The sequence below is a fragment of the Pseudoliparis swirei genome, chromosome 14 (genome assembly GCF_029220125.1).
Source record: "Pseudoliparis swirei isolate HS2019 ecotype Mariana Trench chromosome 14, NWPU_hadal_v1, whole genome shotgun sequence".
NCBI lineage: Eukaryota > Metazoa > Chordata > Actinopteri > Perciformes > Liparidae > Pseudoliparis > Pseudoliparis swirei.
Window position 1 is genome coordinate 7,131,509 of NC_079401.1, and position 25,799 is coordinate 7,157,307.

Consider the following 25,799-nt stretch of genomic DNA (forward strand, 5'->3'; position numbering starts at 1 on the left):
TTCGACATGACTCCCATGGGCAGCATCGTGGGTGGTAGAGCGTGCTCTTCATTGGCTCCCGGTCCTCTGCCCTCCTTCCGGCGTCGAGATATCTGTTGATGAGACCCCGCTAGCTCTAATCCCCAGAGTCTTAGACTCAAAATCAGCCAATCCTCACTCAAAGGTGAGTCCAGCCTTTAACACCTAGTGATTAGTTCAAAGTTCCGCTAGAACAATGGAGGGGTCAAATGTCACTAACCCACGGTCAAAATGTCACTTCCGGTCAAGTCGCTTAACCAAGTATTTTCACAATAAGAGTCTTCTTTTCTTGCGATTTCTCTCTCTTTTCTGTCTAGTTCTTCTCTCATTTGTCTCTCTCTCTGTCTCCTTCTTGTCTCCTTTCTTTGCCTGTCTTTCCAACCTTTCTTTTCCTGTCTTTCCTACTTTTCTTTTCCTGTCTTTCCTACTTTTCTTTTCCTGTCTTTGTTATTCTAAGTCACTTCACGTAATTCAACTAGCTTCAATCTATAATATTAACATACAGTCGCTCTCATGCAACATACATTAAAAACAATATTCTCCCTAATCTTTTCTATTATAATGTCTTTCTATCTGTATTAATTATTAACACAAGACCTCCGCAGATGTTATCAAAATGAACTATTAATCGGACGGTTTTGGTTTATCTATTGTCAGTCCCCCAGGACTAAAAGAGATTTCCAGTCCCGAAAGCTAATGGATTAGGTGTATTTTTGGCAGGTTCTTCTCTAAACCTCACATGACTAATCCTACGATAATGGCAAGGGTTCGTCCCATGACTATTAGAACATTTTGGCTCATTCACAACTATTCCTATAGTGGTTTGCGGGGGGACCTTCTAGCAGGGCTATCAGGCTCCCCGAAACACCTACGGAACGACCTCTGTGGCATCAACATTTTTCGATCTGATTGTGTTTCTGTCAATGTCCTTGTTGGACAGGTGGCTGGGGCACAATGTGTCAGGTGGTGTCAAGGTGCCTCTGCCTTACCCTTGACCTGAACCATGTGTGAAGTAACCTCCTTCACTTCGTACAGACCAGTCCACCTAGGCTCAGTCCACTTTCTCTTGTGAACCCTGACCCTGACCCAGTCACCTACTTTTACTTTGGTTGCTCTGCTGCCTCCTGATCGATCGTCTGGGCTCGAACGACCTGGTTTGAGAGAGCTTTGGTGAGAGAGAAATTAGAGCTTTTATGTATTCTGACATTTCAATTTTACAGACATCCAGAGGTGGCATATGACCTCCATCTCTGGGTGGCTCTGGCATACTTCTTCCTGTTAACAACTCACTTGGTGACATCTTCCCCCCTGGTAATGATCTCATGGTCATCAATACCAAGTGGAAGCGCCTTCGCACATTATCCTTTTAATAATTTGATTGGCTCTCTCGACCAATCCTTGAGACTGAGGGTGATATATGGACCCAAACTTGTGGGTTATGCCCAGTGCATATCAACTTTCCCCAGCAGTTTGTTGTTAAAATGTGTTCCGTTGTCGGACCTGATGCGTCTTGTAACTCTATACCTTGAGTGTGTACATGTGTGCACTATATGGGATGTGGTCAAACACTCGCAAGTTATGTGTACAGGAGTGGCGGCTCTTCTTCTAATCTGTCGACGTTGAACCCCATCTACTATCACCACAACTATGGAAGGAACACAAATAAGATTACATCTTTTCATTTATCAAGCATATTATGATTTCAAAAAATTATTTTTATGGTTCTCGTTGGAGTCACTGATTCTAAACCTGCTGCTATCTGATCTATTAGTCTGTACTTGTCTGGCCCTCTTCTGCCTATTCTGGCGTCAACATAGATTGTTGTGTGCTTCTATCCCTCTTTTGAAATAGGATGGAATTCCCAAATCCGTCCTTTTCAATAATACTAATCTTAATAAACAGTCCACCTCTAGAAGAAAGGAGAGAAATAAAAATAAAAATGCATGCGTCTGTCAAGTCAATGCAGGAGAACCATGTCTTGTCTGAACTCACAGCGTCATCATTGTGCTTGGGTAAGGAATGTCGTAATAAGTTGGCCTAATTAGTAAAGAACGGGTTACAAATTTATTTATTGGCCCCAAATCAAGGCCCATTTTCCAGGTTTAGGAATTAATTAATTAATGTATTCCAGGGAGCCCTCGTCCTCTCCAGTACACTTGCCTATAACAACCATTCTATTGTTTTAGAGAATATATCTACAGTTTGTTCCATCCTTAAGGGATGCTGGTGACGCTTTAATCGGAATCGCACGCGGTTTTAACTCTATCTCTACGGGAGCTATCGGAATCAGTCACACATCAGTTCACCCTTCAGTCCTAAAAGTGTCTGGAAATAAGGTACGCATGTTGTCAGTGTCCCCATGATCAGTGTTCTCTCTACTATGTGTGTGTCTAAGCATGTGTCTAAACATGTGTCTCTTAATACCAACTGGACCTCCGATGTGTGTGCAGTTCTTTACATGTTCTCAAATGTGGAGTAATGCAAGTGTTAATTGTGTGTGTGCACCCAGTCCGTAGCCTCAACCTCTGCTTTCACCATTGTTCTTCTCTGTGCCTCCACTCTGGACCAACACTGTGATGTGGAGCTGCGGTGTCAACGACTGCATACAATCTGCAGCTCTGGTGTTCATTCCCGAGCCGCTGCTACTCAGCTGGGTCTTCACGAACCTCAATCTCGTGTTGCAGGCCTTCCCTCAGGATCTCAGATCTCATCTTGTATCAAGGTGTAGTTTTAAGGGCACAATGTCTTTGGTCCCCTGGTGGCGAGTCGGGATGCAGGACTTTGAACCAAAGTCTCCACTGCTGGCTGTTGTCATGCAGAGGTGTGATGTCATCATCATCTACTCTGTCCCACCGGACCCTTTGCTTCCTGTTCAGTGTCTCTTTAGTCTCCAGTTGAATCATTTGGTGACTAGTGGGTGTGGCACATTTCTGTTCAGTGAGTACAGTTCGCTGTCAGCTGTTGGATCTGGGCACGCCTAATGTTGTGTCTCTGGTCCGGGCCTGGTGCCGTGGATCACTGTTGCCTTGTGGCTGTGGCTATGTGTTGGGTGCTTGTTATGGCGGGGTAGACATTATGGGAGCACTGAAGCGGTCCTGACTGAGACTGCTAACCCTGTGGTGGATAAGGACACGAATTAGCCCAATGTCCAGCCTGACTATAATTAAAACAGTTATTAATAATCGTCTAAAGCCTCCGTTGCCCCAGTTGTTACCCCTCTTACTCCTGAACGGGCTTCTTTTATGCATATTATCTCTCTGTTGTTGGGCCCCATTTATGGGCTGCTGACCCGCCTGTTGCGGAACATAAGGTTTGAGGGAACTAAGCTTGAAGCGGTGCAAACGTGGCTTGCTGTAGCTGTTGATAGATCAGTGCTTATGGATTTGGAGGAGGAGCTGGATACAGACTATAATGTATTGTGGTTGTGCTGCTGTCTGCTGCAGAGGGGGGGGCTGTTGGGGGGGGAGTCTGTTGCTGTGGAGGCTGCTGCTGTTGTTGAACAGGGGCTCCCTGGGGTCCATTATAACCTCTAGGTCCTCCATAACTTCTTCCTCTTCCTCCTCTTCCTCTGCCACCTCTTCCGTAATAGTTACCTCTAGGCCTCTTACAGTCTCTGGCAAAGTGCCCTGGCTTATTACAGTTGTAACAATTGTATGGGCCTGTTGTCCTGTCTCCTCTACCAGGTATATAGTTGGAGTCGTTATGGTGTCGTGTGTCGTCAGTCTGTCCGTACCACCCGTTATTCGACGGCTGGGGAATCATCTGTGGGGACCATGTGGGTAGAGGAGGGTAGAAAGGAGGAGGGGGGGGAACCAATTGTTGTTGTACTGCCTGTATGAATGGAGCTATTCTTTGATGTGAGCGTCTTCTTTCACACTGGTGACCTGATCTGGTTCTGAGGGGGGAGGTGTCAGTGGGAGGGGAGAGTTCAAGTCTGCCGCACACATTGTAGCTGGCGGTATTACCTAGTGGTGAGTCCTCTGCTCTAGACCGGTCCTCATGCTCTTCTGGCTCACTGTCTCCCTCTGCTGACCTAGTTTCGTCACTGTTGCTGTTTACGTCACTATCTGATTTCTGCTGACTGTCTATCTTTTCTCTGGTTTTTCTCTCTTTTTCCTGTCTATCAAGTTTCTCTATCATTCTGCTCAGCATCTCTTTTGTACGGCTTTTCAGATCGAGCTCCTCTCCTGAGCTGTATCTCCTCTGGAGTCGTTCTCTGCTACTCTTGGCCAGCTGTTCTCTCTCAACCTCTGCTGTTGTTGGTGTACTGGTGTGCTGTGAGGTTGGGTGGCTTGTGCCTGTTTGGAGGGAGGCTTCCTGTTCACGCTCATCTTGTGCCTGTTGGTTGCTTAGTGTTTTTGCTGTACGTGTAGTCATGTCTTCCAGTCCTTCTGTTGTCCCTGACAAGTTGCTTAGTCTCTCTTTGTCATCTGTGGTTCTGGGTTTAAAGTCTGCATTCACCTGTCCCTGCACTGCATTAAGTGTTACGATGCCTGAGATGGAGGCCTTTAGTCCTCCGTCTGCCACTTCTATTACCGGCATCTGCATGAATGGGTTGCTTGAATGATATGAGGGAGGCGCTGTTGGGCCTGCTCTGTCTATTTTTAGATCAGTGGCTCTTAGGTGTGGGTATAGACTGCTGTCCTGCTGCTGAGCTTTCTCTACCCTGTCGTCTCTCATTGATTTTGTTTTACGTTCCAGTTCCTCGAGGGCCCATAGTTTGACCTGCTCCTCTTCTTCAGCCTCTGTTATTTCTACTTTAGCTTTTCTTCGGGTTGAAGTTGTACACACACCCTTTTTTATCTTGTTATATCTGTCTTTTGCATCTTCTACATCCTTGTCTATGCTTTTCCTCATGTTTCCTCTTTCTTCCTCATTGGGGAGAGAATTGTTTGGTCTTAACCATCCCTTTTCTATCCAACTTTCTTCGACTCTTTTGTATATCTTGCTTACCTCCCTCCAATTCAGGCCTGCTCTGTCCTTTACTCGTTCTTTCAACCAATCTCGCACTGTTACCTCAACTTTGGGTGGGCTCGTCATTATGTGTTGTTGTTGTTGTGTTCTTTTTATTTTTATCTGGGTGCCTACAAATGACCGTTTGCTGTTAGTATTGTCTAAATACGTATTTATTAAAAAACTATGTTTCGGAAAGGAAGATGATGGTCACACACTCTATCAATTAATAATTATCTTCAAAAAGAATTCTTCAGTTACTGTTCTGCTTCGTTCCGCTCTCTCTCTCTGCTCTGCTCTGAGACAGACGCGCAGCGAAGTGGGTAGGGGAGGGGCTGCTCTGTCTGTGAATGCGCGTGCCCTCAGCGGAGCCACCAGCACGAACAGCTGACTGTCACTCCCAGTGTTTACGTTTCTGCTTCTGTATTTTTCAGTGTTAAGCGGAGTTACCTCTTTGTTTCTCAGTATCCTCCTCAATCTCGTAACTGCTTTTAAGCATAGTACATAATCGCCATACAATGTGTTCTTTACTCGGCAGCGTGCCTTTCAGAACAATAAATCCTCATTTATCACTCGTGCAATTCAACAGACCAGAGCTTACGTTGACACCGTAAGGTTTCGACTTTGCTCTGTTGATTCCACTTTGACAACATGTATTCACCACCGGTATTCAACATTCATTCACAGTTTATGCATACACATGTGTTCTGATGCAGGTCCCTGACCCGGCTTCGGCCCCTGGCCGGCTTCCTATGAAGTCTTTCTACGTGCCTCCCTGAGGTCTTCAGTCCCTGACTGGCTCTCTGTAGAGTCTTTTAATGCCTCCTTGAGGTCTTCAGTCCCTGACTGGCTCTCTGTAGAGTCTTTTAATGCGGGCCCCTGACCCGTCTTCGGCCCCTGACCGGCTCTCTGTAGAGTCTTTAAATGCGGGCCCCTGACCCGTCTTCGGCCCCTGGCCGGCTCTCTGTAGAGTCTTTAAATGCGGGCCCCTGACCCGTCTTCGGCCCCTGGCCGGCTCTCTGTAGTCTTTAAATGCGGGCCCCTGACCCGTCTTCGGCCCCTGGCCGGCTCTCTGTAGAGTCTTTTATGCCTCCCTGAGGTCTTTCTGTCAAACTGTATCGTGATCTCTGTTTTTACGCTTTATTTTATTTATTTAAATCAAGTAAAAAATTTGGCAGTTTCAATACTCACTTCCAATACTCCTGATCAAATTTAGAGTGTTCAATTTGACTGATTTGAAATAAACAGGTTCAGTCTTACCTTATTTCGACACCTGCAGGTTTGATCAGTTTCTCGGAGCGGGCTTTGAAAGCAGTGGTCCGTCCGGGGGTCTCAGGTGCTGTCCTCCTCAGGTCTCTGGACCGGCTTTCACAACCATCGCTCTGCTACCATTTGTTGGAGTTGGACAGGATCACACCACCTGGACGGTACTCACTGGAAGAAATAGCGGTAGACTTTTACTTTAACTCTATAAAGCGTTTATTCAAAATCAGGATACAAACAGACAATCATGCGCATGGACCCCAATCCAGAGCTGTCACCGATGGCCCCAGCGCTGCAGAAAGGATGCCGGCTCAGAGTGAGCGGCCATTGAAATAGTCAACAGGAACAGTTCTGATTGGTCAGGAGAAAAGAGGGCGGTGTCTTCTCATTGGGTCTTGTTCCTCTGCTTCCGCCGTTGTCGCTCCTTCATTGGTTCTAGTGGCCAGCCAATGAGAGCATATGTTGTGAAAGTGTGAGAAAGGAAGATGGAATTCACATGTAGCTTCCTTGACTGAGCTGGGGAGTTTTCTAAGATAGTCTTATCTCTTCCTAGGTGGGATGCGCTGTGGCGAGAAGGTCGTTCCCAGGATATTTACAAAGGGCCAGTGTAGGTGTGTGTGTGTGTGTGTGTGTGTGTGTGTGTGTGTGTGTGTGTGTGTGTGTGTGTGTGTGTGTGTGTGTGTGTGTGTGTGTGTGTGTGTGTGTGTGTGTGTGTGTGTGTGTGTGTGTGTGTGTGTGTGTGTGTGTGTGTGTGTGTGTGTGTGTGAGAGGGCTGTGGTTGAATCCGGATATTAATTGTCAAAGCTGGACCTTTCCTTATCTTATCTGCACTCAGTAGTTGTCTCTGTGGCTCTCCTGTTCATGAGTGTTGCTTTGTTCTATTCAAATCTAGGGTGAGCGTTGGTGCATAAAGTTCTTTCGTGTGTCACTGTTATCTTCTTTGATCAGTTCAGGCGCCGGAATGCCCTGCTGATGTTTCTAACTCTCGTCCAGTGTTTTTCCACTTTACACATAACATTTATGCACAATACACTACTAGGCTATGCTAAGCTATAATATATATTCTTTACACCCTCTTCCCAGAAAAATGTGGATACCTTTCCTCCTCCTCAGGCACGTGCACAGACATTTTGGGGGGCAGGTGCTCAAACCAAAAAAAAAGGGCACCCAATGCCAAAAATAAATTCTGCCAGAGTTTAAGCATAAGCAGCATTACACTGATGATGCTGTCCTTGACCTGCAGCATCAGACCACTAGCTTACATTTTCTTAATGAATAAAGATGAATTATTATAAAGCAACAACAGTACAATCGTTCGGATTGGCTAATGGGTCGTCATGCCAGCCACGTATTGCCCTCCTCGCTGGTCTGATACGGATCCGTATTGCCCTCTTACGTCATTTTCAAAATGAGCGATATTGATAGACAACAGCCAAGAGCAGTGGTCCTCAAACTAAGGCCCGCGGGCCCGATACGACCCGCCTCCACATTTGGCCCGGACCTCTGAACAAGAGAGGCCTTATGATTTTTTTTTCAGTCCGGCCACGCAAATCCTAGACTAGCCCCTGTTAAATAGAACGGAATAAGAATTCTCTCTCTCTCATTTCTCTCTCCCTCTTTCTATTCTCTAAACATAACTTACGTCAGTAAACAGCTGGACAAGGCTTTGAAATCAAGCGCTCCCCAGGAGTTCTGCTGTGGGGTGCCGCTTATCAGCCGATCCAAAAAAAAGAAATGGGCTACACAATAGCCAATCAGAAAAAAACATATCTGTTGTATCTGGGTAAGATTTAATCCAGCAACCAATGAAAATAAAGCATCCTGGAATTGCGCGCGACTGATATCCGAAAGTTTCGTTCTGCGGGGGGGGGGGGGGGGGGCGGCGGCGTTGATGGATATGTCACTCTTGCCCGTCTTCAAAACTTGAGAGTCCTGTGTTTGTCTGGTGCTGCGGATCAGAGGAGAAGGAGGTGCACCCGTTTCGTGGCCCGAGGAGCACTGCTCGGAGGAGGAAGTAGAGGAGGAGGGAGGGGCGCGGCGGGGGGAAGAGGGGGGAGCTTGTGAGCGTCGCGGAGCATGTCCGGGCGAAATTCTCACAAGAACTCAAATAAATGCCCCGTCGGATATTAAAACCCATTTGAGGGGACTTGATGACAGAAAGAGTAACTTTTATTCTTAAATACTGATGAATGAAAAAAGTGGTCTCCAGCAAAAAGGGCACTTTTCTCATCCAGGGCAAAAGGGCTGGTGCTTGAGCACCACTAGGGCTCCATCTGTGCACGTGCCTGCTCCTCCTGACCACGTCCATTCATCTCTGTTTGTTAAATTCCTTTGCAGTCCGATCCACATTGACTCATCGGTGTCGCCGGTCAGCAGTTTAAGACGCTCTGTGTCATATGTATTACTGACGGGAGCCAGGTCGGTGTGAACCCGCCGACAGTACTCCTGAGCCTCGTACCAGTCCTTCTTCTCCGGGATGTGGACGTACTTGGCAAAAGCTGCAGACACGCTGAGGAGGAGCAGGACTCGGGCGAAGGTTTGCTCCATTGCTGTCTTTGTGTTAGAAGATGGAGGGAGGGAGTCCTGCAGCGCAATGAAGACGCAAAGCGCCGTCGAGGACACATAAGCTGCATTCTGGAAGCCTTTGTGTTTTGCATAGGGCGGCCGCCTCCGCTTCTCTCATGGCCGAGGTCGACTAGAAAGGTCACTTCTAATCAGTTGTCGTGGTTACATGAGTGAATTTCTCAAATGTAGACGTAAAGCGTTGCGGGTGAGAGGGAAGTCCGGCTGGGTCTGCTGCCTCCATGACCCGACCCCGGATTAAAAGGATGAAAATGGATGGATGGATAAAGTGTTTCATGACTCGTCAATAAATCACAACACCAAGCAGGCGTGTGCACATTTTGTTTTTGAATAAGAGGAAAAGTAGTGTTTTCCTTACAGGCAAATTTAGAGAAGAGAGTAGTGACCTTGAAGGAACATGAAATACTTGCTTTGATTCTTCTCGTCTGTTTATTTAAAACCTTATTTTTAAAATTCTAATGTTCAGAAACAGTGAAAGGAGAGACCAAATCTAAAACATTACATCCTTTGACCAAACCCCGTGAGAACATAAACTCCTTGCTTTGATTCTTCTTGTCTCTTCTATTTCATCTCCTTTACCTTCTGTTAATTGAAAACCTTATTTTTGAAATTTTGAAGTTCAGAAAAAGTGAAATACATTACATTACATCATTTCACCAAACCCCGTGAGACGTTATTTATTAGATTTCCAGTCACCAACCACCGTGATCAACCGCGTTGATTGGCAGGGAGTGTAGGCGGTGATGTTGTTAAACAAGCCCCGCCTCCTCTCCTGTGGTCGCGGCAACTGAACGCACACGGCTGTTGCAGTAAGAATCCGCTCTGTGGCACAAACCTTCATCTCTACCCCCCCTCCCCAAAGAAAGAATCACATGAGACATGTTTTTATATTTTTCATTTGATTTGAACTTTTTATTACATTTTTTTTAATCAAACCCTTAATTTGGTTACACAAGTTTTTAACATAGAAACAAAATGATGTAATAAAGCCCCCAAACAAAAGTCCCCACCAAAAAGTGCAAACAAACTACTATAAACCAAGTAAATATGTAACTACTTCACATAAACAGTCAAAATCGCAGTCCCAGTGTAGCTAAAACCAATGAGTGAGGACAGTAACGGTAGAAACATATGTCACCAGTTGAACTCTCAGTAGCAGATGAAATGGAGTCTCTCCACACAGTCATAAGCCTCCCAGTCCTTTACTTTAACATCTGCAGTCGCAACTCTTACCCCTGGGATACCGAGCAGGTTTTGTGCAACAAGTCCTGATCCATAAACCTGATGCCTTAATGTCTCCTTTCTGGCACCATTGGATGTCCCTCCCGTAACCTGAAGGGCCGCACACCTCCGCTTGACCTCCGGGCACTCGGCCTTCCCCTCCCCTCCCCAGGCCTCGTAAGCCAGCGGCTGCCCGTCCACCCACAGCCAGCCTCCGGGAAAGAAACGCAAACCGATCCAGACGTGTGCCGTGGTCTCGTTTTCGTTCAACTCTTTCTGCATGAGCAACATCTCGGTGTCCGAGGCCACGCTGGCCAGGTCGTGGTGATGCTCCCTGCAGTACTCCAAGGCTTCCTCCCAAGTCTTTCTCTCCCTCACCACGACCGCTCTGTAGCAGAAGAAGGTTCTTTCCCTGTACGTTGCTCCTACATCATGCCACACATAGTGACGGATTGCGCCGTGGTTTTGAGTTCCTCTGTGATTGGGCTGACCCTCTTCCCAGAAAAATGTGGATACCTTTCCTCCTCCTGACCACGTCCATTCATCTCTGTTTGATAAATTCCTTTGCAGTCCGATCAAAATGAACTCATCGGTGTCGCCGGTCAGCAGTTTAAGACGCTCTGTGTCATATGTATTACTGACGGGAGCCAGGTCGGTGTGAACCTGCCGACAGTACTCCTGAGCATCGTACCAGTCCTTCTTCTCCGGGATGTGGACGTACTTGGCAAAAGCTGCAGACACGCTGAGGAGGAGCAGGACTCGGGCGAAGGTTTGCTCCATTGCTGTCTTTGTGTTAGAAGATGGAGGGAGGGAGTCCTGCAGCGCAATGAAGACGCAAAGCGCCGTCGAGGACACATAAGCTGCAGTCTGGAAGCCTTTGTGTTTTGCATAGGGCGGCCGCCTCCGCTTCTCTCATGGCCAAGGTCGACTAGAAAGGTCACTTCTAGTCAGTCGTCGTGGTTACATGAGTGAATTTCTCAAATGTAGACGTAAAGCGTTGCGGGTGAGAGGGAAGTCCGGCTCGGCCTGCTGGGTCTGCTGCCTCCATGACCCGACCCGGATTAAAAGGATGAAAATGGATGGATGGATAAAGTGTTTCATGACTCGTCATTAAATCACAACAACAAGCAGGCGTGTGCAAATTTTGTTTTTGAATAAGAGGAAAAGTAGTGTTTTCCTTACAGGCAAATTTAGAGAAGAGAGTAGTGACCTTGAAGGAACATGAAATACTTGCTTTGATTCTTCTCGTCTGTTTATTTAAAACCTTATTTTTAAAATTCTAATGTTCAGAAACAGTGAAAGGAGAGACCAAATCTAAAACATTACATCCTTTGACCAAACCCCGTGAGACGTAACTTATTAGATTTCCAGGCACCAACCACCATGATCAACCGCGTTGATTGACAGGGAGTGTAGGCGGGAGGGTTGGAAAACAAGCCCCGCCTCCTCTCCTGCGGTCGCGGCCCTGAACGCACACGGCTGTTGCAGTAAGAATCCGCTCTGTGGCACAAACCTTCATCTCTACCCCCCTCACCCCTCTCCATGCCACCAAGTGATCAATCCCGGTCATGCTTATAATCTTGAATTTTTTTTTGGAGGATTAATAATTTAAAAAACAAGGAGTTGATTTCCAAAAACGCTGGATGTCCATTTACCTGGAATATATAAAGGATCTTGTCTACAAAAGGATACCATATTGCTTCCATCGCAAAATGTATCCGCGTGTTCAGGTTCCTAACTGACGAGATCTGTTTTGGAAACAACTCTTTATGACCCCATTTCAACTGTGTTGTTGACTCATGTCGTTCATAATCCAACACGGATGTGATCCCCGTTTGGGTCGCAGCATGCTATTAATCTTCTCGTGACTAAATACTCGTGATATGTTGTGCAATCTGAGCCACGGACTCTGCATGTAAACTATACATTACAAATCAATACAGGATTTTTGAGAAGGCAGTATCGCAAAACACAATATCGTGATGCTCAGTTGTCTCAATATATTTCATAAACCCCTTTTATTTTTTTTCCACAAATAAAAATATGAGAGAAATCCATTATTTGGAATTTATAGGTGATATCTGACCGATTATTAGAACATGAACAGATTCTGTACTTTAACTTTAAATATGTTTTCCTTCATCAAGCACTTATCATTTTGTGGTGTTTATATCTGTGGGGAAAGATTATTTTAGTTTTTGCAGAGTTCGACATCTATATCCAGGTTCCTCTGACCTTACACCTTTCTATTTTTTTTATTATCTTTTGTGCAATAGATGAGAGAATGTATTCTTCTCTTCGTCTTTTATTGTAAACATTTGAATTGAGCGAATTCCCCCGGTGGAAGTAAGCACACCTTCGTGCTTGATATGCATTTTAATTCTACCATCCTCCATCTGATGCATTTTAATGTCTCAATGTATCGATGCCAAAGTGAAGAATTGTGTCTTTCCATGCCTTTCATTGGTTGTTTGACATCCTTGCATGGCTGCTATATATGTGCAGTTCATATCTCATTGTCCTCGCTGGTGGTTATGTTTAATAGTTATATTTCTTTCCCCCCTGCAGCTCGCTCTCCTCCGGGTTTGACCAAGACTCCTCTGTCAGCTCTGGGACTGAAGCCTCATCACCAGGGCGGATCAGGTCAGTTATCAAGTATTCATCTCTATTTGAGTAAATGTCCGATTCTTTTGATTATTCCAACATTGAAGCTACTTGAGAGGATCAAAAGGTCAAATAGATCATATTTAGAAGCGTCATAACCTCTGGAAATGCTTCCACTAACGGCTAACACAAGCCCAGTGTTGCTTTGCGCTCAAACGTTTCCTCCTTGTCTCCTCCTCTTCCACACATCTCTATCATCCTCTCTGGCTTTCTATCTCTTCCTGCTGTCAGACTCTGATTCTAACGACGGAGAGCAAGGTAAGGAATTTTCTGTGGCAATAAACTGTCAGCGTCTCCTGTCTTCGGCCCATTTTATTTGTTGTTGTTTTGTAACAATTATGTGTTTCACTGCAACTAAACGTTTTCCTTTTCCTTGAATAATTTCCTTTTTCTGTCCCGACTGCGCAACTTTATGTTTGGGTCCGACGTCAGACGACTGCATCTCATTTGGTTCTGGATTAAAAAAAGATTCAAATACACACATAGTTGAGACTGACGATGTTTGTTTCTGTGATGCTTTGTGATATTCAGATAATCTCAGTTTTGGGGACTGCAGAGCACAACCATTCAACGTTCCTTTCTCCTCCAGCAGTCCCGTCCACAGCACTGATGGGTGAGTGGGGAACAGAAAAGTCCAATTATTGAAATATATCAGTTTGGAATCTAATTTTAATAGCATTAGCAGAAAAAACACTAGAACACTAATAAATAGTCAACCTGCATGTCAATATTTCTTTATGAGCAAATGAGCTTCATCACAGATCAAAGACAGAAGTGGCTCTTGGATATTTCATGTATATTGTGATGCCGTAGTAAATGACAGTTAAGGTGGCAACCCCGAATAATACAAAAACATAATAATGATGTCTTCTTTTGGGTGTAGAAGGAGGATTGGTTCTTCGCCGCACAGTCCCGTCCCCTCCTACCCGTACAGACCCACCTCCCCCGAGGGCTCCCAGGTCAACATCATGGGCGTCCACACCGTCCCCGGCAGCCCCAACACCCTCCACCGCACGGTGGCCACCAACACGCCGCCGAGCCCCGCCCTGCAGAGACGCTTGGGTCAAGCCAGCCCCTTACAGGCCAGACACCCTCCTCCAGCCGGCTTCCCTTCCAGCCCTCTGATTGGCCGAAGCCCTAAAACGGCAGCAGTTGCCGGCGTGCCCCCCAGCCCCCTGATGGGGCAGCGCTCGCCATCGAGCGGCCACGGCACGCCCGACGAGCTGGGGGCTGCTTCCCGCCAGGGGAGCGCCCCGACGCCCTCCGAGCCCGCCTTCCCCGTCTCACCACAGCTGCCGGAGAAGCGGCACATGTCCAGCGGAGACGCGGAGAGGACGGACAACAAGAACCTGCTGCCGGCCAGTGGCGGCAGCACACCGAACCTCTCCGGCGCACACGCGCTCCCAGACGTCTCAAAGTCCATATACGGTGATACAAAGACGCATGACATGGCGGTTCGCCTCTCAGAATGTCTGTGTCCCCTCCAGCTCATCTCGTCCTTGTCTCTTTGGTCCAAACAGATGGTTATCCAGACATTAAGATGAACGTCAAGTTCGTCCAGGACACCTCCAAGTTCTGGTACAAGCCAGACATCACCAGAGAGCAGGGTGAGAGTCGGAGACATCAAACAAACCGGCGCTCTGAGTGTATTCATCGTCTTGGAAAAGAGATTAAATGCTTTCATCTTTTTTTTGCACTTCCCATTGTGTCATCCACATTTTGGTTGCCCTCCGGTCATTTCCCTTTCTCATCATCCTGTTTCTTCTTCCTCTTTTCTCCTCCCCCTTGTCACTCCTTCACTCAGCCATCACCGTGTTGAAGGACAGGGAGCCGGGGGCGTTCGTCATCAGGGACAGCCACTCCTTCAGAGGAGCCTACGGTCTGGCCATGAAGGTGGCCTGCCCGCCACCGACCAGCCAACAGAACAAAAAAGGTTAAAAACAAACAGCACTTTTAATATGAAACAGAATATCAGATTTGTGAGGGAAGAACTGATCTTCTTAACCTTTTCCAGTTGGTGAAATGAGTAATGAGCTGGTGAGACACTTCCTGATCGAGACGAGCCCCAAAGGCGTCCGTCTGAAGGGTTGCCCCAATGAACCCTACTTTGGTGAGTTTACTGCCTCTGGCTCGAAAGTCAGCATTTGATACCGGAGTGATCGAGTTGAACCGAGAGATTCTTTTGTGTCTGTAGGTTGTCTTTCCGCTCTGGTGTACCAACACTCCATGACTCCGCTGGCTCTGCCCTGTAAGCTGATGATCCCCGCCAAAGGTTAGCGTCAACCTCTCATCTATGGACGAATGTTTACGGGGCCGCCAAGTCGTTTTCTGACAACTCCATTCCTATTCGTCACCCACAGACCCAAATGAAGAGGCGCTGGAGCTCGCCACGCCTACTGATCCACTGGCTGAACTTCTGAAGCAAGGAGCAGGTAAGCGCCACTGTAATCCACCTGTGCACGTGTTTTGTTACACTGTAGAGTCTCACAGTGTCACTCTGCCGATGTAGCTTCCATCACGGCAAAAATGAATGAAATGGTCACGCATGAGCAAGAGTACCCGACTTTCCATGCAAAAGTATGACAACAAGCAAATCAGTGGCCCACTTGTATGGATTCAACATCAAGCCTTTCATTGCATCGGTTCATTTGCTCACACATTGTCACCCTTGCCTTACAGTTCAGAAGGTTCCCGAGGACGCCCACGGTAAATGCTGGTTTTGCATTCTGCACGCCGAATGTGAATGCGGTGATGCATGCGCTCACAATAACCAACGGTCATCATCAAGTCATCCCCCATTTTTACTTGGCAACGTCAAACGATCCATCAAATGAATTTTGAAGCGCATGCGCAATGAATTGCGACTCACAGCGCGTCCCGTTGTGCGTCGCACGAACAACGTGACGACACAACGGTCTTCATTGTCAGCTTTTTCCAAGCACTCCTCACTCCTCACGTGGAGCTGCATGCACATGGTTGTACTCTTTTGTTTAGTGAACAGCGCTTCCTGTGTTGTTGTCCTCTAGCGTGCAATGTTCTCTACATCAACTCCGTGGACATGGAGTCCCTCACGGGGCCTCAGGCCGTCGCCAAGGCGATCAGTCAGACGCTGGCCACCAACCCTCTGCCGGACGCGACCACGGTGCACTTCAAAGTGTCCACGCAGGGCATCACGCTCACCGACAGTCAGAGGAAGTGAGTCGACGCCTGCGGGAAGCACGAGTTCGGACCGAAAGAGTTTAGAATAAGATGAAATTGGCTAAAAAATGTCCGCTAAAACCTTTTTTCTCCACAAGGAGTCACACATAATCACACATTTAAATCTTGTGTTCACTGGCGACACGCTCATAAGTTTCTTGGAAATACGTCATTCAGCATGAAAAAGCATTTAATAAGATCACGAAATAAATCTTGGTCGACGAAGACCAAATCAACGAAATAATCAAATGTATTAAGACGGGCAGCCCTGGAACCGTGTGTCGTCATTAAAATGATGATAGAGACATCAAATCCCAGAGGAAGAGTGCAAAAATAACTTACTTTGGCGCCCCCGAGTTGCAATCCGGAAGAAGACACTGTGGGAGATGCTTCAATCCCGAGTGCCTGTAATAACTCTGATGTGTGTGTGTGTGTGTGTGTGTGTGTGTGTGTGTTTATCCTTTCTCTTGCTGCAGACTTTTCTTCAGGCGACACTATCCCATCAACACGGTAACCTACTGCGACATCGATCCCCAGGACAGAAAGTACGACTCCTCCAGACCCGTTCGTTTGTCAATAACGGAAAAAAAACACTTTGTGATCGTCTCGCATAAAAAATAACATTGTGTTTTTTTTCCTTTCTTCAATAGATGGGGCAAAGAAGGAGGCGGCTCAGTGAAGTACGTTCATAATTTGCGAGGAAATGGATATATTGCATGCAAATCTCAGAAAAATAGTTATCGTGGTGCTGGAATATCAGACAAATACTAACCGCAGGTTGTTGTCTTTTTTAAATCCCACCAGGCTTTTCGGATTCGTGGCGAGGAAACAAGGAAGCACAACAGACAATGTCAGCCACCTGTTTGCCGAGCTGGACCCAGATCAGCCCGCCTCCGCCATCGTCAGCTTTGCGTCCAAAATGATGAAGCGGTGAAACCCCCGACGTCCGAATGGCATTGGCCATTTTGAAATCTTCCTTCATCATCGGTGTGTCTTTGTCCGCCTGGACTCGATGATGATGTCCTTCTTCTATCTCTTGTTTCCTGTTGTTTCCGTTTCTCTTCTCTCTCTCTCTTTCTCTCTGCCTTGCTGGTTTGTCTTGACTTTGGACATTTTTGGAAGAGTCTCCACTTGAGGGATTTGGCGTGGATCCAGAGTGGCTCGAGCGGAAGGAAGTGTGATGCGGAACTGTGGACGTGACAAACATGGAGGGCATTGAAGGGAGGAAATGTACAAACAGGGGAACCTGTACTAGAATAAATACTAGTTAAAGACTAAAGGAACAATGCTAAGTTCAGTCGAGGAACGCGCAAGGACTCGTAAGTTTCAGGGTTTTCCGTTGTCGATTTTGTTGATTGATTTACCAAAGGTAGTTGCAATACAAGTGCAAGAAAGGTGTAGCTATTCAGCCATTATTATTTCCTTTTTTCAAAAGATGAAGGGTTGAACAAAAAAAAGGAGTAAAAAAAGAACAGAAATACGCTTTCTTCTTGAACTTGTCTTCAGGAAAAAAGTTGGCCTCGGTGGCTTTTTAGCAAAACAGTCTGAAGACCTTATGCATGTTAGATTGATCTTTAAGCTTGGTTCTTCTACCTTCCACGAAAAAAGAAAAAAAAAGTCATTGTGAAATCCTTAGTGGTCATTTTTCGGGTCTGTTGTGTGTTGGAAAGGGCTCCGCAGTGAAACAAAGACTGATTGAAACTGCACAGAGCAAACCAGACTTTTTAAAAAATACATAAAAAAAGCCACACTACGGTCACCGCACCTCGTGTCAATGCACACTTTGCATCACTTCCGAAGACCCCCGGTCCAAGCCTGATCCGTCTCTCTCTCTCAAAACTCAAAAACGCTTATTGGATGGATTCCCTGAAGTCAGCAAGCTCTTCATAGCATGGCAAGACGGGAGAGAGAGGAAGACTGTTTGTCCACAAGATGGCGCCGCTCCTTCAGGCTTGGACCCCTCTCCCCCAGCGTCACGTTGACTTTGCTCATCGCCAACTGCTTGCAGTAGTGGATCTGTTGAGAGACGCTGCCATTGAAACACACTGGAAATCACCAGGGACTGGCCCAATGACCTGGACCTATGCACTGTTCTTTATGCATGTTGTTGTCCCAAATTGCACCCCTCCCTCATAGCAACATTCAACATCACTGAAAACATTCTATGCTGTGTGCTAAAAATGACTTTAAAAAACCTTTAGACAAGTAAACTGAGGTTGGATGACTTGTCAAAGACTGCATGAAATAGACAACATTTTTTTGTACTCCTCTCAGAGTCTTGAAAAGAAGTAGACAACCCATTGTTGAAGTAGTCACATGATGGCGAGATGCTATATTTTTTACTTTCTTTTTGTTTGGTCCATTTGAGCCAGGGTTACCTTTTCACTGTATCGAGGACGGTCCGGTCTTTGTTTTTCCTTCCACAGTGTCGTCAAAATTTACATTTAGATACCTTTTTAGGACAAAGAAGTAGAAGAAGAAGAAGGAAAAAAATGAGTTTCCACACTGTGCGCAATATGCCTGCTTGTTGAACACACGCTCAACCATTCACAATAAGCTAAGGAAAATTGATATAAATGTACATAGATATACTACTTTGAAAGGAGACATAGCGAAAAAGTATTTATTTTTGTTGCTTTGGTCCCTCATGATTACTCATATACATATATTGTACAGTCTAGAAGATTTCCTAATGGGTTGAGAAAAAAAAGATATACTTATTTTGGCTAATGATTTCAAAGTCTGACGATTTTGAAATGTGTTTGAATATATGGTGTACATTACTTTGTACATGTATACGTTTGTTTTCGGCTCGTCATGTTCATTTTTAACTTTTCTTTCTTTCATTTTTTGCGATCTCTCAGAACGAGGAAGGGCATGAATGAGATAGAAGCGTCTGGATTGCATGGACAGAAGCATTCGGGAGCGTTTCAGCAGCAGAAACGCGCTCGCAGAAGCAAATGCGTCGTAGCCGGTAGATCATGTCGATTTTAGAAAAAGAAGAAAAAAAAGGGAAGCACGAAAAAGTTCAGAAGCCACCCTCAAATGCAATATGAAAACAGCTGTATGCACCCATGACAGTTCCATTTATAATTTTGCCAAAGATTCAAACAACGTTGTGCTGCATGTCGCTTTTTTACGTTCAACCGCTACTCAAATGTTCGTGTTTCACCCTTTACACACCTCGCTCGACTTTAGCAGCAGATTCTAAGAAGGCTCAACCAGTGTGTGTGTTATTGGTCATGTACAACTAACACAAGGGGCCCTCGGGTTTACATTCAGCTGCAGATTTTTATCGATTCGTATCAATGCTCCAAAAATTGGCCCACCTCCATAGGCTGTTCCAGAGAGAACAGGTCCGCCCCTCCCCCCCTTCCCAGTTGGAAGTGTGCAAACAAAGCACTTCCAGTCACAGTACTAAAATAATAAATTCCACGTGGGTGTCATGGCCGCAGGTCGATGAAGTCCAACGCGTCTCGCCGCGCCGCCGCCGCTCCGTCAGACTGCCAAAGGGAGTCTTCTTGAAAAAATTCACGGATTTTTATTTATTCTCTTATTTTCTTTATTACCCCCCCCCCCCCCCCCACACACACACACACACACACCCGACATGTTATTATCTCGTTTCATTGTCGCATCGGAGCAGTTTTAGCGGTCAGTGTTAACGAATGGAGGAATGTATGGTGGCGCTTCATTGAGAGCAAAGAGGTACATTGCACTTAAATCGACTACTAACACGCTTTGTGCCATTTTTAGTCATTTTGAGAAGAAAAAGAAAAAGTTCTCTGAATAAAAAATTTAAAAATACATTTTTTTAAAAATCTAAAATTGCATTTCACCTGTTGGCTTTGAGTCAAGAGTTACCGTAGAAGATATTTGTGACCCCTATGTACAGATGGAACTTGTTGTATGAATGCGATACTATGAATGTACAAAAGGGTCTCGGATTTTGTTTGCGCTTATCATTTACATTATATTGTCATGGCTTACCTGTTTCTAAGGAGGAAAAAAAAAACATTAAAGCAATACAAATCAGTTACATTCAAGCTATGTGGGTGTTTTGTGACTTGTGAATTCATGATTCTCCAAACATCAGCCTCGATGTTCAACAGGGGTCACCTCGGGGAGGTTTGTTTAAGGAGCGGCACGCTGTGTTCATCACGAGTCAAATGTGTCATATTAAAACAAAGAGTTTTGGTCATTTGATCGAAATCCAAACCTCCTTCTCAAATGAAAGGCCTTTGCATTGAAGGCACATGTGACCGTCAGTTCACCCGCTGCCCTCCTCACCTCAACTTCCTGACGACTCATTTTACTGTCAAACTCCTGCCTGTTTAATTCTTACTTCTCCTCGTGTTATCCTTTCAAATTACTCTAAAATAAATGTGCTCGTTTCAAAGTGAAAGGCAGGCTCCATTTTGTTCACGTGGCAAAAAAAAGTGCAGCTTTTTTATTTAATAATCTGAACACAGATTTTTGCCTTGAAGTGTCTCACCAGGCAACAAATCTGGTTTGTTTTGGAGGAAATTATCTAATTCTAAATAATCAAAAACATTTTTATTGTCCATCTATTGCGTAGTTAATGGATAACTAAGTGAGTTTCACCCACAACCAGAATGTTAAAACACTCACCGATCACACGAGGGCAAACGAATGGATAACAGGTGTGTGTTTGTGGGCGAGCCACTTGGGGAACTCCAGAGTCAACAAGGCAGCGCTCCAAGCAGTAGCTCAGCCTTGTTTGTTTGCTCGGTGTTCGATTTCCAAGTTTAAGGCCCGAGCCCCGCCGCCACGCCCGAGACCAGCGAGAGAGTCGGCGGCATGGGAGACGGAGACAGGCAATAAAGAAATATAATCAAGAAGTCTGTGAGGTTTCTCACGGCTGCAGACGGTGTTCAAACTCCCAAATATGCATGACACACTTCCCCCCGCCGAGAAATGACATATACGCGCCGTCGCCGTGCACCTCGCTGTTCCACATTATGAGCTGTAAGGGAGGTGCACTCTCACCGTGGGTCTCTGTTGGCTCCGTTCATAGACACTACCGCATATACATTCACAGTTTAAAAAAACGGGGCAGATGTAAAGGTAGCCGGCTGACCACGGCCCACTGTGAGTTGATTTGAATTGACACCTTTTTTTGACCAAGGAAATCCCATTGTCAGCAAGGTTTTTTTCTTTTCTTCTTTTGACGAGAAATCCCCTGTGCAGGGAATGAGTCTCGTGTTTCAAAGAAATGAAACGGGAGAGAAAATACAGCGACCTCGAAACAGAAGATGCCGGGGCAATAAAAACACGGGGGGGGGGGTCGAATGTGAGATCAGCGACGCAAGGGCGGTTAGCCTTAAACTTTGATATGGGGGCTTCGGGGTTCGATCAACGTCCAATTCATCTAAATAAAATAAAAAAATCAAGACCAGATGACTCGCTGCTTTTTAAAATGGTCTTTGAAGGAGGAGGGGCCGGGCGGTGGTGATGACGTCCCGTCTGGTGCGGGCCTTTTTTTTTTTTTTACGCCAAAGAACATGCGCCGAGAGAATGACGTGTCAACAGTTTGCGGCCTGGGATCCATCAAGGTTGAAATGCACCTGACGGAGCATTTTTTTCCCGCACTTTCCTGGTCAACTAAAAACACAAGTCGCTTTCTCCAGTTTATATGAGTGACGAAAACCTCAATTTTGAAGAGTTCGATAGAAACTGACAGATCGTAGGGGCGGTGACGGTGCTACATGAGGCAGAAGTGCAGGTCGTGAGGAGACGGCATCTGGGAACCAGGAGCGAGCGCGGTTAGCCGCCGTTAGCTTGCCAACGTAGCAGTGGCGCAAAATGGCCACGAAAGTTGGCCGCCTTTGAATTGTTCTTCCGTGTCAGCTGGTGTTTCATTACAAAGACGATGCGGATACATAATTGAGAAGGTTGCTAGAGCAGAAACAGCTATTCAGTCGTAACCGAATGCCGGTTACCTTAGATCTTTTTTGGCATAGGCGGGAAAAAAAATCAATTTCTAAGGCAGTTGATGAAGTTATAGCAAAATGATTTACTCGTGCAATGCTTAGAAAGAAGCAATACATACATGTGAATGGACTCGCGGTGTTAAAACTACACTATGAAGCGCATGACCCAAACATGAACCAGAGTCCGCAGGATGACCTTCCTCAAACACTCTGGGCTGTCTCGGAAAAACCTGACCCCTGCCACTGGACTGTAAATATTCAAATAAGGGAAAAATTCCCAGTCTTATCAAATGGAAAAAATCAACCTGCTTGTTTTGGTTTGCACTCCAGTTCCTCCGTGTATTCTACCTCCCAAAGAGGACTTGTTATTGTCTTTCACCAGCCGTGGCTTTAATCTCCTGTAGCCGCTCACGAAGCACAGCAGCAGGTGTTTATTTCAAGTGGCGCTGAATGCATAGTTGTCCTTTCACTGCCTCCGAGACATCCCGACATCTTTTAGGGAACCATTAAAAGCCCATCGGTGATGTTCTTGTGCTCTTCCTGCTTGCGGTCGTCTTTTCAGGAAGAAGCTTTGATTTCGCCCCCGAACCCCTGAACAATTTACGGCTCCTGAGGCTTTGCTTAGGATAACAGCGCAGGCTAATGAGGGCTGGAAACGCTACGCTGGACTTCTCCTCACATCCACATGTTGGTCAGAAAGAGGGCCAGCTGTGCTCCCGCCAAAGCTGCAGAGCAAAAGCCCCGTTGGACTCTCGGAGTGTCTCACCTCTCCCCCCCCCCCCCCCCCCATTTGAGATCTTCACGCTCATGTGAAGTCTCTCCGGAACAACGATCGCGCATCAGAGCGCCAATCGACGCTCATATCTGCCGCGCCGACGTGCACGTCCAGTCGCGTGAGGATTTTTTCAAAATCCAACGCACCTTTTGAAAAGGGGGCCGAGTGGAGACTGTGAGGCATCGCAGTGAAGCGTGGACTTCGATTTGGACGGAAACGAGCAGGTTTCACAACGCCAGGATCGGAGAAAGAATGTTTCCTCTGGTCTATGCCACGAAAATATACGCCGAAGTTGTACTCATTTTGTGGTTTTAGAGACGTGTTTGAATCTTGAACAAAGGCATGCCGTATTTCCTGTTTGGCCAATGATTTTAATTTGAGCTTAGCATAAAGACGAAGCAAAGCACCATCATAACACCGCAGCGTGGACAGAATAAACAAGATATCATTCATCAATCGGAGATCTTTCCAAGTGCCGAAGGGCGAGTTTGCTGCCTTTGAACAGCACCAGGCTAATGTTTCCCCCTGTTTCCAGTCTTTATGCTAAGCTACGCTAACTGTCTCCTGGCTCCAGCTTTATATTTATCGTACAGACACAGAATCAGCACATTATATGACCACACACACACACACAAACTGTGATGAATGCGAACACTCCCAAACTTGAGTCATGTCGGGGTGTAAGTGTTTCTTTTTTTACGACGTGGCCCTTGAGTTGCCTCGAGGCTTTCGGGAGGGGCCGCTCCTCGGGCCAATTGAGAGGAGTCATAATGTATGGAGTTACCTGCATAATGTCTTTCCTATGCTTTTTTTCTTTCTCAGGTGGCATTATTCCTGTGACATGTTTTTACACGGCGCCTTTTTCGTCTCCACATCTGAGATCCTATTTCTCAGAATCTTCCCAAAGTAAGAAAACTTTTAACTTGAATACTCATCTGGCTGAAAAGCGCCTTTTAGGGTGAACATGTGCTCCGGGCCGCAGGAGTGATTTCTCCTCAAAGGTTGTCTTGGTGCACTCAACATTTTGATACAGACGCACAAAAGTGTTTTTTCAATCTTGGACCGCTGCAACACGGTCAGTGTCTTTCCAAAGTTCATAATTTCTTTGCTTTTAAAGTGTTTTTGAGTTTCTTTTTAAAATGCAGTGATCATTTCCAGTATGAATGAACATGACCAGTGACCACCACCATTTATTTCCCGTGTTTTAAGGCAGCACCGATTCCATTACACAACCTTTATTTAGTCTATGAATTCTGCCAATAGCAATACAAATCGAGACGATCTCCTCCACGCTGGAACTTACACCCCCCGACGCATTCATTCAGAGACGAAGCTGCCAGAAAACTACAAAAAGTGTCCATCGCGAAATTCCTTTTTATCTCCGCTTCACTCTCAAAACAGCATATTTCTCCTAAACTTGGATGACCATTCTGCGTTTTTGTCCATTTCAAAATCAATGTGTTTCAAGAATCAGACAGAAAAGTATGCACATTCACAAGCCCCGGTGCATCCTACAGATGCTGTAAATTCCTCGATATGTAAAATGCACCGTGTAAATCTCTCGGTGTGCAACATAGCAGGAATTCTTTCAGGACAGTTCAGGGAGTTCTGCATTCACAGGATTTATTTGGTACTGTATATGTCCAGTCTGGTACTGGACATGCTCTTTTTTAAATTTATAATTGATTTGTTCTGTTTCGCTAACTTTTCCTTTCCTCCTCTATTGAAGACCTTTTTTTCTCAGATCATGTGAACACATCTGGACTCATCGTCTTTCGGCCGTCTGGTGTCTCCTTATAAATTACGCTCCCATACAACAAGTTGAATTTTCAGCCTTTCAAGGTAAGTGTATATTTTCAACACTTGACGCATCTGCACGCGTTCACACAACCAAAGTGATGCCACACCGGCAGTGACTCCCCTCCGCAGGAGGTCTCTCGTGTCAGCTTTTCATCCATCAACACCAAATAGCCAAAGTGTTTTTAACCGCCGATTTTTTTAGAGAGTCAGCGTTTTCATTAGTCTCCATTTCATTTTTTCCCGTTACTTTAAACTCGTCTAATTACTTCGACACGGATTTTAAAAGCCAGATATCTCAGCAGCCGGCAAAGTAATCGATAAATCATCGGCATTTGTCATCAGACCTGTCAATACCCGGAAGATACATTCAAACAAACTCCAATGTGGCCTCGGAAACCCACCCACACACACACACACGCACACACACAGCCTTGTGTCTGCCAGCGTCGACCACTTTTAATCCCCAGTCTGCCTGGAAAGATGTGGGTAGAGGAAGAGAAAAAGCATAATTCACCCTTGTCTCGGCACTAACTGTCAGAAGTACCCTTGAGCAACATACTCAACCCGCAACTGCGCCAGAGGAGCAGCTCTCGGTGGTTTTCTTTACTTTTTTATCACTGAGCGGCTCTCTCAACTGTGTGAAACTTTATGAGCCGGCTGATGCGTGCCTACTCAGCAAAAATTATCTCTGGATAAATAAAGGTGAGAAGAAGAAACTCAGGAGTCACCTGAGTTGCAACAAGAAAGGCCGAGAACTAAGAGGCGGTCTCGCCTCTCTTGTGAAACACCCCTCTTGAGCTGAAACTCGCTTCTTCTTCTTCCCTACGTGACGAGGAATGAGAACAGCTCGCGGCCTTTGGCCTCCGTCCTTAAAAATCGAGCGTCGCCGCTTTGTTTCCATCGGTCACTACTTTTTTTAAACTTTTGGCCTTTGACCTTTGACGCCCTGAATATCGCAACGTGTTTGTGGCCTTCGTCACAGGTTTCAACGTCTGTGATGTACAGTTGGCAAGAAAGTCATTTTTCCTTCTTTGATTTATTTGCATAATTACTAGACAGCCGAGAAAGTCAAATTCAATCCGTAATTCGCAATAAAAAAAGAAAAGATTATCGTATAGAATTACACATTTTGGTTTGCAGAAATACATCTTTCTAAAGTGTGTATTTCTTATCCTGAGCATGTTTCAGGAGCAGCAATCTTCTTGGGATTTCAAACCTCGTCACAAAATAAACTGATAATGGTCATTTGAATATTTCACGCATGGAGAAGGCAACCCGCTCACACCTACCAGGAAGCCTACATGACAGTGGAGAAGAGAGTCAACTGTCTTGGAATCCTTATGTATAAATGTTTTAGAAGCAATAATCAA

General features: G+C 45.8%; 1 protein-coding gene across 9 annotated transcripts in view; it reads left to right on the forward strand.

The window, feature by feature from the left end:
* tns1a (tensin 1a) overlaps positions 1–19,946 on the forward strand; it is an 88,915-nt gene extending 68,969 nt beyond the window's left edge. For 6 of the 9 annotated variants that reach the window (XM_056430839.1, XM_056430843.1, XM_056430840.1 and 3 more), the window contains 14 exons: positions 12,607–12,681; positions 12,934–12,960; positions 13,234–13,315; positions 13,586–14,130; positions 14,223–14,309; positions 14,507–14,635; positions 14,717–14,812; positions 14,897–14,974; positions 15,063–15,134; positions 15,382–15,408; positions 15,729–15,897; positions 16,377–16,445; positions 16,551–16,580; positions 16,705–19,946. In XM_056430839.1, the coding sequence (XP_056286814.1) occupies positions 12,607–12,681; positions 12,934–12,960; positions 13,234–13,315; positions 13,586–14,130; positions 14,223–14,309; positions 14,507–14,635; positions 14,717–14,812; positions 14,897–14,974; positions 15,063–15,134; positions 15,382–15,408; positions 15,729–15,897; positions 16,377–16,445; positions 16,551–16,580; positions 16,705–16,834 (1,616 nt within the window). In that variant the 3' untranslated portion in view covers positions 16,835–19,946. The remainder of the gene's footprint in view (positions 1–12,606; positions 12,682–12,933; positions 12,961–13,233; positions 13,316–13,585; positions 14,131–14,222; positions 14,310–14,506; positions 14,636–14,716; positions 14,813–14,896; positions 14,975–15,062; positions 15,135–15,381; positions 15,409–15,728; positions 15,898–16,376; positions 16,446–16,550; positions 16,581–16,704) is intronic. The other 3 variants (XM_056430845.1, XM_056430841.1, XM_056430842.1) reach the window with 2 other exon arrangements.
* Positions 19,947–25,799: the final 5,853 nt, after the last annotated feature.